Source organism: Oncorhynchus kisutch, linkage group LG2 (genome assembly GCF_002021735.2).
Source record: "Oncorhynchus kisutch isolate 150728-3 linkage group LG2, Okis_V2, whole genome shotgun sequence".
Classification (NCBI taxonomy): domain Eukaryota; kingdom Metazoa; phylum Chordata; class Actinopteri; order Salmoniformes; family Salmonidae; genus Oncorhynchus; species Oncorhynchus kisutch.
In genome coordinates, this window is record NC_034175.2 from 1,922,676 (window position 1) to 1,935,271 (window position 12,596).

General features: G+C 45.5%; 1 protein-coding gene across 1 annotated transcript in view; it reads right to left on the reverse strand.

Moving 5' to 3' along the window:
- The window catches only part of LOC109905878 (phospholipid-transporting ATPase ID-like), a 38,669-nt gene that overhangs the window by 10,116 nt on the left and 15,957 nt on the right, over positions 1 to 12,596 (reverse strand). The window contains exons 3-15 of the mRNA XM_031837142.1: positions 12,131 to 12,165; positions 11,753 to 11,912; positions 9,498 to 9,686; positions 8,890 to 9,005; positions 8,563 to 8,727; positions 7,006 to 7,117; positions 5,252 to 5,357; positions 4,119 to 4,142; positions 3,877 to 3,985; positions 2,822 to 3,005; positions 1,966 to 2,189; positions 1,409 to 1,492; positions 1,088 to 1,333 (exon numbers count right to left, since the gene is read on the reverse strand). Coding sequence (XP_031693002.1) covers positions 1,088 to 1,333; positions 1,409 to 1,492; positions 1,966 to 2,189; positions 2,822 to 3,005; positions 3,877 to 3,985; positions 4,119 to 4,142; positions 5,252 to 5,357; positions 7,006 to 7,117; positions 8,563 to 8,727; positions 8,890 to 9,005; positions 9,498 to 9,686; positions 11,753 to 11,912; positions 12,131 to 12,165 — 1,754 coding nt within the window. The remainder of the gene's footprint in view (positions 1 to 1,087; positions 1,334 to 1,408; positions 1,493 to 1,965; positions 2,190 to 2,821; positions 3,006 to 3,876; positions 3,986 to 4,118; positions 4,143 to 5,251; positions 5,358 to 7,005; positions 7,118 to 8,562; positions 8,728 to 8,889; positions 9,006 to 9,497; positions 9,687 to 11,752; positions 11,913 to 12,130; positions 12,166 to 12,596) is intronic.

Consider the following 12,596-nt stretch of genomic DNA (forward strand, 5'->3'; position numbering starts at 1 on the left):
TGATCAGAGATGCAGCCAAGAGGCCCATGATTACTCTGGATGAACTGCAGAGATCTACAGCTGAGGTGGGAGACTCTGTCCATAGGACAACAATCAGTCGTATATTGCACAAATCTGGCCTTTATGGAAGAGTGGCAAGAAGAAAGCCATTTCTTAAAGATATCCATAAAAAGTGTTGTTTAAAGTTTGCCACAAGCCACCTGGGAGACACACCAAACATGTGGAAGAAGGTGCTCTGGTCAGATGAAACCAAAATTGAACTTTTTGGCAACAATGCAAAACGTTATGTTTGGCGTAAAAGCAACACAGCTCATCACCCTGAACACACCATCCCCACTGTCAAATATGGTGGTGGCAGCATCATGGTTTGGGCCTGCTTTTCTTCAGCAGGGACAGGGAAGATGGTTAAAATTGATGGGAAGATGGATGGAGCCAAATACAGGACCATTCTGGAAGAAAACCTGATGGAGTCAAAAGACCTGAGACTGGGACAGAGATTTGTCTTCCAACAAGACAATGATCCAAAACATAAAGCAAAATCTACAATGGAATGGTTCAAAAATAAACATATCCAGGTGTTAGAATGGCCAAGTCAAAGTCCAGACCTGAATCCAATCGAGAATCTGTGGAAAGAACTGAAAACTGCTGTTCACAAATGCTCTCCATCCAACCTCACTGAGCTCGAGCTGTTTTGCAAGGGGGAATGGGAAAAAATGTCAGTCTCTCGATGTGCAAAACTGATAGAGACATACCCCAAGCGACTTACAGCTGTAATCGCAGCAAAAGGTGGCGCTACAAAGTATTAACTTAAGGGGGCTGAATAATTTTGCAAGCCCAATTTTTCAGTTTTTGATTTGTTAAAAAAGTTTGAAATATCCAATAAATGTCATTCCACTTCATGATTGTGTCCCACTTGTTGTTGATTCTTCACAAAAAAATACAGTTTTATATCTTTATGTTTGAAGCCTGAAATGTGGCAAAAGGTCGCAAAGTTCAAGGGGGCCGAATACTTTCGCAAGGCACTGTAGCAAACCTTCAAACATGTTGCCTACAGGAAGTGGATACTACAGTCCTTCCCCCCGCTCACCTGCACACTGACCACGATCACCAGGGCGGTGGCCGTCGTAACAGCAAAGGTCTGGTAGTCAGCGAGGGGTTCCCCGGTGCCCTGGGTTCCGTGGGACAGGATGGCATAGGGTACGAAGAACAACACAACACTAGTGTAGATACCCTGGGTTATACAGATGAAGAACTCTCTCTTGTTGAACAGCAGGTTAAGCTGACCTGGCTCATACAGCTTAGGATACTCCAGACTACGCTGTTCTGGGACGTCCTACAGAGGGAAAAAGGAACAACCAGGGGTCAAGGGTCAGGGGTCAAAGGGTACAGAGGTGCTTGGGAGACTCACCTGGTCAAATATTCCCATGGCCAGCACGGGGAGAGAGGTGTAGACGATGTTATAGAGAGTGATGAAGTACTGATCATATACTGTCTGAGAGAGAGAGAGAGAGAGAGAGAGAGAGAGAGGGATGGAGAGAGAGAGAGAGAGAGGGATGGAGAGAGAGGGATGGAGAGAGGGATGGAAAAAGAGAGCGAGAGAGAGAGAGAAAGAAAAGAGAGAGAGAGGGTAGGAGGGAGATAACAGAGAGAGATAGAGAGGAGATGGTGGGAGGGAGAGAGAGAGAGAGAGGGTAGGAGGGAGATAACAGAGAGAGATAGAGAGAGAGGGTGGGAGGGAGAGAGAGAGAGACACACACAGTAAGAACGACAACCTCACCCCATTTAAGCTCCAATATAACATCATGCCCCATCAGTCTTCACTTCAACCCTTATAGTTCCTCCTAAACACCCCTAACGTGTTTTTTGACAGTGAAGTCAAAACTATTTACCTCAACCCAACTTATAAAACCCTTCACCCCTCACCTCTAAACCACCGTTCCTGATCCCTCACCCCTGACCTCTCACCTGGGCAGAGAAGCCACAGAAGAAGCCAAACCAGAAGTGCACCATGGTGAAGGCAAAGTTCTTGTAGAAGAAGTAGCAGAGGAAGCGACACATGCGGAGGTAGGACCAGCGTCCGTGGACCAGCAGCAGGCGCTGGAGGAAGCGGAACTGGGAGAAGGAGTAGTCAGACGCCAGCACTGCCTGGATGCCCTCCTGACCACTGATGCCCACTCCTATATGAGCCGCTGGGGGGGTAGACAGACACTTCATATAGGTTATAGGAGAGGAGACAAGGACAGAGAGCAACTGTAGACAATTGAAAAGTGTAATTATCAGGGGTGTTAGTGCTGGGCTGGCACAGAAGCCTGCTATGCTCTTCCCTCAGATTCAGGTTTGGTAACAAGTCAACAAGTTGAGTAATCGCTCACAGGTTGAGTAATGTATCCAAGGACATGGTGTCGAGCCCAGAAAACAGGATGTGAAACCACAAGGACCTCTCCTCCCTCAGAGGCCTCCTCTCTTCTGCTTTTCATACACACACACACTCACGTGTGAGTGCACACAAACACACATGCACACACACATACATACACACAATTGTGAAAGGCATGGTGAGGCGTGAGAAAAGAGGACGTAAGGAGAGAGAACTACACAGAAACAGATAAAGTGGGGATTCTGGGGACTTTCCATGACCTTACAAATAGACTGTGCTGCCAGAGCACTTTGCTTCAATATATCTCCTCATTCCCCTTATCTCTCAAGTCTTCCCATATCTACCCATCTCTGTTATCATCTTTGCCAAGCACTTCTGTCATTCGCCCTTCCTCCAACCCTCCTCTGACATCCTCTCCTCCATCCCTCTCTCTCTCTAACTTACTCTTGATCATGCTAACATCATTAGCCCCGTCTCCTATGGCCAGGGTGACAGCTTTCTTGTGTTTCTTGATGAGCTCCACCACCAGGGCTTTCTGTAGAGGAGTCACCCTGCAGCAGATCACTGCTCTACAGACACACGCTGTAGACACAAACTCCCCCTCCATATCAGCCTCCAACGCATGGGCCTGACACAGAGAGAGAGAGAGAGAGAGAGAGAGAGAGAGAGAGAGGGAGGGGGGGAGAGAGAGAGGTAGAGAGAGAGAGAGGGAGAGAGAGACAGAGGGAGAGGGAGAGAGAGGGAGGGATAGAGAGAGAGAGAGAGAGGGGGAGGGAGAGAGAGATAGAGATAGAAAGAGAGAGAGAGAGAGAGGGAGGGAGGGAGGGAGGGAGGGAGGGAGGGAGGGAGGGAGGGAGGGAGGGAGGGAGAGAGAGAGAGAGAGAGAGAGAGAGAGGGAGGGAGAGCGAGGGAGCGTGAGAGAGAGAGAGAGAGAGAGAGAGGGAGGGAGGGAGGGAGGGAGGGAGGGAGGGGAGAGAGAGAGAGAGAGAGAGAGAGAGAGAGAGAGAGAGAGAGAGAGAGAGAGAGAACTTGTTTGGATATTTTAGATTTGTTATGAGCGCCATGTTTTCTATTGCACAAGTAGTGTGTCCAGTGTAGTGGTGTTTGTATATCTAGTGGGTTATATATCCCCTAGATTACTAGGGCAGCTGTTTTTAAGCCACCACGCTCTCCCTCACCAGTGTAAAACACATTTAGGAAGGTATAGAAATACATTTATTAATTTCTACATTTGTTTTTGTCATGTTTATTCTATTACAGACACCTTAATGCAGACTTTTAAATTATATTATGTGAGCTAAACATAAAAAGGACATATATAAAAACAAGTATCATTTTTTAAAAGTACAAATTTTACTGTCCCCACTACAACAAAAACACTTAAATACATGTAAATAAATCCAATATGGCCGACCAGTGGCATCAACGCCTCTCATTGGCCATTTACATAGCAACAGCAATCCAGGGCTTATATACATCATTGGTGTGTGTCGTCTCACCAGGCTATGTCCGTTGATGACGAGGGCGAACTCTCCAGATATGGAGTCTAGCGTGGTTGAGGATGGGGGGTCGAGGGGCGGGAGGGCCAGGGGGAGGGGGACACTGCTGCTGTTTGTCCCCCACGGAGGGCCACTCTCTCCCATCTCCTCCCCCGTCTCCCCCAAACCCATTCCCCAGAGAACAGGCCTCGCCCCATCCCTCCATCCCCTCCTCCTTTCCTCTCTCTCTCGTACGGGCAAACTCTATCATCCTCTCCCTCGCTCTCCTGAAGAGAAAGAGAATGAGGGAGGAGAAATGACAGGACAGGACAAAGAGATGAGGGTGAATAGTTGATTAATACACTGAACAGAGAGAGACAGAGAGAGACAGAGAGAGAGACAGAGAGACATGGAGAGAGACAGAAAGAGAGTGACAGAGAGAGAGAAAGAGAGAGACAGAAAGAGAGACAAAGAGAGAGACAGAAGAGAGAGAAGGAGACAGAGAGAGAGACAGAAAGAGACAGTGAGAGAGACAGAGAGAGAGACAGAAAGAGAGAGACAGAAAGAGAGAGACAGAAAGAGAGACAAAGAGAGAGACAGAAAGAGAGAGAGAGAGAAAGAGACAGTGAGAGAGACAGAGAGAGAGACAGAAAGAGACAGAGAGAGAGAGAGACAGAAAGAGAGACAAAGAGAGAGACAAAGAGAGACAAAGAGAGAGACAGAAAGAGAGAGACAGAGAGAGAGACAGAAAGAGAGCGACAGAAAGAGACAGAGAGAGACAGAGAGAGAGAGAGAGACAGAAAGAGAGACAGAAAGAGAGAGAGACAGAAAGAGAGAGACAGAAAGAGAGAGACAGAAGAGAGAGACAGAAAAGAGACAGAAAGAGAGACAGAAAGAGAGACAGAAAGAGAAAGACAGAAAGAGAGACAGAGAGATAGACGGAAAGAGAGAGAGAGACAGAAAGAGAGAGACAAAAAAAGTGAGGGAAAGGAAAGGTTTAGTTTATCCTAGTTTTAAATAGCCAGCTCTAGTTTGTGTGTGTGTGTGTTTGTGTGTGTGTGTGTGTGTGTGTGTGTGTGTGTGTGTGTGTGTGTGTGTGTGTGTGTGTGTGTGTGTGTGTGTGTGTGTGTGTGTGTGTGTGTGTGTGTGTGTGTGTGTGTCTCACCCTGATAGATGATAGAGGGAGGAATAGAGAGATAGATGGATAGAGGGAGGAATAGAAAGATAGATGGATAGAGGGAGGAATATAGATAGATGGATAGAGGGAGGAATAGAGAGATAGATGGATAGAGGGAGGAATATAGATAGATGGATAGAGGGAGGAATATAGATAGATGGATAGAGGGAGGAATATAGATAGATGGATAGAGGGAGGAATAGAGGATAGTTAGAGTACCTGAGTTCCTCTCTAACACTCAGCACTGTGTTTCCACTGATGATGAACACCTCAGTCATATCACCAGTCAGCATCTTACAGGAGTAACCTATATTAACTGCTGTCTCTGAGAGACAGAGAGAGAGAGAGACATAAATAGAGAGGCAGAGAGAGAGACAGACAGAGAGAGAGACAGAAAGAGAGACAGAAAGAAAGACAGAAAGAGAGCGAGAGAGACAGAGAGAGAGGTAAAGAGAGACAGAGAGAGACAGAAAGAGAGACAGAGAGAGACAGAAAGAGAGACAGAAAGAGAGAGATACAGAAAGAGAGACAGAAAGAGAGAGTCAGAAAGAGAGACAAAGAGTCAGAAAGAGAGACAAAGAAAGAGACATAAAGAGAGACAGAAAGAGAGAGAGACAGAAAGAGAGACAGAAAGAGAGACAGAGACAGAGTCAGAAAGAGAGACAGAAAGAGAGAGAGACAGAAAGAAAGACAGAAAGAGAGAGAGACATAAAGAGAGACAGAAAGAGATAGAGACAGAAAGAGAGACAGAAAGAGAGAGAGTCAGAAAGAGAGACAGAGACAAAGAGTCAGAAAGTGAGACAGAAAGAGAGAGAGACAGAAAGAGAGAGAGACAGAAAGAGAGACAGGCAGAGAGAGAGACATAAAGAGAGACAGAAAGAGAGACAAAGAGACAGAAAGAGAGACAAAGAGAGAGAGACATAAAGAGAGACAGAGAGAGCGAGAGACAAAAAGAGAGACAGAAAGAGAGACAGAAAGAGAGACAGGCAGAGAGAGAGACATAAAGAGAGACAGAAAGAGAGACAGAAAGAGAGACAAAGAAACAGAAAGAGAGACAAAGAGAGAGACATAAAGAGAGACAGAGAGAGTGAGAGACAGAAAGAGAGAGAGGCAGAGAGAGAGACAGAAAGAGAGAGAGGCAGAGAGAGACAGAAAGAGAGGCAGAAAGAGAGACAGAAAGAGAGAGACAGAGACAGAAAGAGAGACAGAAAGAGAGACAGAAAGAGAGAGAGGCAGAGAGAGAGACAGAAAGAGAGAGAGGCAGAGAGAGAGAGACAGAAAGAGAGAGGCAGAAAGAGAGAGGCAGAAAGAGAGACAGAAAGAGAGAGAGGCAGAGAGAGACAGAAAGAGAGAGAGGCAGAGAGAGAGACAGAAAGAGAGAGGCAGAAAGAGAGAGGCAGAAAGTGAGACAGAAAGAGAGACAGAAAGAGAGAGACAGAAAGAGAGAGACAGAAAGAGAGACAGAAAGAGAGAGAGGCAGAGAGAGAGACAGAAAGAGAGAGAAAGAGAGCGACAGAGACAGAAAGAGAGACAGAAAGAGAGAGAGGCAGAGAGAGAGAGACAGAGACAGAAAGACAGAAAGAGAGACAGGCAGAGAGAGAGACATAAAGAGAGACAGAAAGAGAGACAGAAAGAGAGACAAAGAGACAGAAAGAGAGACAGAAAGAGAGACAAAGAGAGCGAGAGACAGAAAGAGAGACAGAAAGAGAGAGAGGCAGAGAGAGAGACAGAAAGAGAGACAGAGAGAGAGACAGAAAGAGAGAGGCAGAAAGAGAGAGACAGAGACAGAGAGAGAGACAGAAAGAGAGACAGAAAGAAAGAGACAGAAAGAAAGAGACAGAAAGAGAGAGACAAAAAGTGAGGGAAAGGAAAGGTTTAGTTTATCCTAGTAATAAATAGCCAGCTCTAGTTTGTGTGTGTGTGTGTGTGTTTGAGTGTGTCTGTGTGTCTGTGTGTGTTTGTGTGTGTCTCACCCTGTTTGTCTCCCGTGAGGACCCAGATCTTGATGTTAGCAAGAGAGAGAATAGCGATGGTCTCAGGAACTCCCTCCTGTAGCTTATCCTCTATGGCTGTGGCTCCCAGGAGCTAGAGTAGAATAGAGCAGAGTAGAATAGAGCAGAGTAGAATAGAGCAGAGTAGAATAGAGCATAGAGCAGAGTAGAATAGAGCAGAGTAGAATAGAGCATAGAGCACAGTAGAGTAGAATAGAGCATAGATCAGAGTAAAATAGAGCAGAGTAGCATAGAGCAGAATAGAGAAGAGTAGAGCATAGAGCAGAGTAGAATAGAGCAGAGTAGAATAGAGCATAGAGCACAGTAGAGCAGAGTAGAACAGAGCATAGATCACAGTAAAATAGAGCAGAGTAGAATAGAGAAGAATAGAATAGAGCAGAGTAGAATAGAGAAGAATAGAATAGAGTAGAATAGAGCAGAGTAGAATAGAGCACAGTAGAGCAGAGTAGAATAGAGCATAGAGCAGAGTAAAATAGAGCAGAGTAGAATAGAGAAGAGTAGAATAAAGCAGAGTAGAATAGAGCAGAGTAGAGCATAGAGCAGAGCATAGAGCAGAGTAGAATAGAGCATAGAGCAGAGTAGAATAGAGAACAGTAGAATAGAGCAGAATAGAATAGAGAAGAGTAGAGTAGAATAGAGCATAGAGCAGAGTAGAATAGAGCATGGAGCAGAGGAGAATAGAGCATAGTAGAATAGAGCATAGAGCACAGTAGAGCAGAGTAGAACAGAGCATAGATCACAGTAAAATAGAGCAGAGTAGAATAGAGAAGAATAGAATAGAGCAGAGTAGAATAAAGCAGAGTAGAATAGAGCAGAGTAGAATAGAGCAGAGTAGAATAGAGCACAGTAGAGCAGAGTAGAATAGAGCATAGAGCAGAGTAAAATAGAGCAGAGTAGAATAGAGAAGAGTAGAATAGAGCAGAGTAGAGCATAGAGCAGAGCATAGAGCAGAGTAGAATAGAGCATAGAGCAGAGTAGAATAGAGCATAGTAGAATAGAGCATAGAGCAGAGCATAGCAGAATAGAGCAGAGTAGAATAGAGCAAAGTAGAATAGATCAGAATAGAATAGAGCAGAGTAGAATAGATCAGAATAGATCAGAATAGAGCAGAGTAGAATAGAGCAGAGTAGAATAGAGAAGAATAGAGCAGAGTAGAATAGAGCAGAGCAGAATAGAGCAGAATAGAATAGAGAAGAATAGAATAGAGCAGAGTAGAATAGATCAGAATAGAATAGAATAGAGCAGAGTAGAATAGAGCAGAATAGAGAAGAGTAGAATAGAGCAGAGGAGAAAATAATAGAGAAGAGTAGAGTAGAGAAGAGTAGAATAGAGAAGAGTAGAATAGAGAAGAGTAGAATAGCACAGAGTAGAATATAACTTTATTGCCAGTTACACAAGTTGATTGAACTTTATTTTGGTGCCAATGATGTTACAGAGAGGACACATGTGCTCACACACACACACACGCACACGCACACACACACACACACAGAAACAAACACACAGACAGCGTGATACCATCATGTCCTGTTCTATGTGTTCATATATGTCAGCCAGTCTGTCCTCTCTACAGTCTGTAGCTCTGTCTGCTTGGCGGTGTCTCTCTGACCACTCCTCCCACTGCTCCTCTGACAGGTCTCTGTAGGCCAGGGCCAGGGTCCGCAGACCGTCCCCAGCATACTCCTAGACACACAAGTGAATTGAAGAATTGATAAACAATCAATCATCTCCTGATGGCTATAGTAGTGTGCAGGAAAACATTTAACCACCAGAGGGCAGTGCTGTTACTTGTATAAAAGAGAGCTGTGATAGGCTGAATAGGAACTTATTTTGTTTGTAACTCACATTAAGGTGATCTGTTGTGATGTTCACCAGGTGATTGTTGGAGGAGTGGAGCCTCTCAAACAACAGAGTATCAGCTCCTTTACAGTATAGACGGATCCTCCCCTCGGGGTTACGCACTGCAGACAGAGACATACTTTAATATGATCTGGGCTAAGCACTGCAGACAGAGACATACTTTAACATGATCTGGGCTAAGCACTGCAGACAGAGACATACTTTAACATGATCTGGGCTAAGCACTGCAGACAGAGGCATACTTTAATATGATCTGGGTTACGCACTGCAGACACACTAACTAAATGTTAGTCTAAAAGAAATGTGAGATATGTGTCTAGATGCTTTTATAAATTGCCTGGCTGGGCTGATGAGACAGTGGATTGCACAATCAGATAAAACAGAGTAAATAGGCATTTTAATGTCATATATTTATATTGTTGTACAGTATGTTTTAAACAAAGATATTTTCCCCTGTTTCTTTTTTTTATTTTGCTCTTGCGTAAGTTGCTGAAGTGCACTATGTCAAGGTGTGTTTGGTGAGCGTGTGTGTGTCTACTGTATGTCAAGTTGTGTGCGTACTTTTGTGAGTGCGTATGCATGCATGCGTATACCTATAACGGACATCCTCTTGCGGATGTTGTTGAAGTCGAGGATGGCCAGCAGTGTGTATGTGACGGGTCGGCCCAGCTCTGTCACAGTGACAGTACCAGGGGTTCTAGACCGGAACACAAAACCAAAGTTCCTGGCTGCTGTCACCAACGCACCCTCATCTGGAGACTGGGCCTTATACATCAACTCTCCTAGAGGGGGTAGAGTGGGGGAGTCAGAGAGAGAGCAATGGGGGAGAGAGAGCAATGGGGGAGGGAGAGAGAGAGCGATGGGGGAGAGAGAGAGAGAGAGAGAGAGAGAGAGAGAGAGAGAGAGAGAGAGAGAGAGAGAGAGAGAGAGAGAGAGAATGATGGGGGAAAGAGAGAGAGAGAGCAATGGGGGAGGGAGAGAGAGCGCGATGGGGGAGAGAGAGAGAGAGCAATGGGAGAGAGAGAGTGATGGGGAAAGAGAGAGAGAGAGAGCAATGGGGAAGGGAGAGAGAGCGCGATGGGGGAGAGAGAGAGAGAGCAATGGGGGGAAAGAGAGAGAGAGAGTGATGGGGGAGTGAGAGGGAGAGCGATGGGGCGAGAGAGAGAGGTGAGAGAGAGAGAGAGAGAGAGAAAGAAAAAGAGGAGAGAGAGAGGTGTGAGAGAGAGAGAGAGAGAGAGGTGTGAGAGAGAGAGAGAGAGAGGGAGAGAGAGGTGTGAGAGAGAGAGAGAGAGAGAGAGAGCGAGAGAGAGAGAGAGAGAAAGAAAAAAAGGAGAGAGAGAGAGAGAATACAGTACCTATTAAACACCTTCTATACATGTAGGTGAACACAAAATACAACATGCTTTTAAGATGCACTATGCAAAAACCACTCCGCCATTTCATGGTTTGCCGAATTTCAGTTTATGTGACAAAACAAGCAATGCATAGTGTAGAGAATCATTGTACCATCTAAACCACTATGAAATATATTTTAAACAAACAAAAATATAAACGCAACATGTAAAGTCCCATGTTTGATGAGCTGAAATAAAATATCCCATAAATGTTCCATACCCATAAAGAGCTTTTTTCTCTCAAATGTTGTGCATCAATTTGTTTACATCCCTGTTAGTGAGAATTTCTCCATTGCCAAGATAATCCATCCACCTGACAGGTGTTACATATCAAGAAGCTGAATAAACAGGGTGATCATTAGACAGGTGCACCTTGTGCTGGGGACAATAAAAGGCCACTCTAAAATGTGCAGTTTTGTCACACAACACGTCTCAGGTTTTGAGGGAGGGTGCAATTGGCACGCTGACTGCAGGAATGTCACCAGAGCTGTTGCTAGATAATTGCATGTTCATTTCTCTACCATAAGCAGCCTCCAACGTTGTTTCATCATTTGGAAGTACGTCCAACCAGCCACACAACTGTAGACCACGTGTAACCACGCCAGTCCAGGACCTCCACATCTGGCTTCTTCACCTGCGAGATCGTCTGAGACCAGATACCCGGACAGCTGATTTTCTGTCTGTAATAAAGCCCTTTTGTGGGGAAAAACTCATTCTGATTTTTCTGGGCCTTGCTCCCCTGTGGGTGGGCCAGTCTCCCAAGTGGGTGGGCCTATGTCCTGTCAGGCCCACACAAGGCTGCACCCCTGCCCAGTCATGTGAAATCCATAAATTAGGGCTTAATTGATTTATTTCAATTGACTGATTTTCTTATATGAACTGTAACTCAGTAAATAGTTTAAATTGTTGCGTTTCTATTTTGGTTCAGTATAGTATTTTCAGCTGTTTGAAGCTGCTGTACAAAACAGAAAGTAAAAGACACCAAAACAAAACTTAAGAACGGGAAGCATAGATATAGCACACATAGACATTCTTCTTTCAATGAGCAGATTCAGAACTCACATTTCTATGTGAACCTCTATGTGAATTTGCAGCTATAAAAACATGGACTATAATTACAAGTTCAACTTATTTCTCCTCATCTCCCATCTTTCCCTCCCTCTCTTTCCCTCTACCCCTCTCTCACCCTCCTTCTCCTACCATCCCTCCCTCTACCCCTCTCTCACCCTCAATCTCCTTCCCTCTACCCCTCCCTCTCTTTCCCTCTACCCCTCTCTCCATCCCTCTCTTTCCCTCTACCTCTCTCTCTCCATCCCTCTCTTTCCCTCTACCTCTCTCTCTCCATCCCTCTTTCCCTCTACCCCTCTCTCTCCCTCCCTCTTTCCCTCTACCCCTCTCTTTCCCTCTACCTCTCTCGCACCCTCCTTCCATCCCTCCCTCCCGCTATCTCTCACCCTCCTTCTTCTCCTCACTCATGACGGTGTGACAGAGGGAAAGCAGCCGGAAGAACTCGTGGCTGTGAAGGTCTCCCAGCTTCACCGACTTCAGCAGACCGTTGTCATAGTAACAGAAGTCAGGGTCCGCCAGGGGGTTGAAGGAGGTGAAATCTAGCCTCTGGAAAGAGAGAAGAGGAGAAAGAGAAGGGGAGACAGAGAAGGGGGGAAGAGAGGAAGGAGGACAGTTGTAGTATTCACCGTTAGAACTATGCTTTGTATTCACCTATGGTCAAATATCAAAGTGCACAGTGCCAGAGGGATGTCATTGCCACAGAGCAAGCTGAACAGTATTCTGTGTTGTTAGTCATACTGTTAGTCTTACGTTAGCCTGCTCACCTTTGGCTGTGCTCCCAACGGGTCGATCACCTCACCTGACAATAGAACACACTCAAACTTAGACTCAGAGTTACCCAGCACCATAAGGACGTCTGCAACATTGACTGGGGGAACAGGACAGTGCTGATTTGATCTGATTTGTGTGTATATTTTTCTAGTTGTATTTATTAAGAATCCCCATTAGTTCCTGTCAAGGCAGCAGCTACTCTTCCTGGGGTTTATTATGGATCCTCATTTGTGCCTGCTAAAGGCAGCAGCTACTCTTCCTGGGGTTTATTATGGAACCCCATTAGTGCCTGCCAAGACAGCAGCTACTCTTCCTGGGGTTTACTATGGATCCCCATTACTTCCTGCCAAGGCAGCAACTACTCTTCCTGGGGTTTATTATGGATCCCCATTAGTTCCTGCCAAGACAGCAACTACTATTCCTGGGGTTTATTATGGATCCCCATTAGTTCCTGCCAAG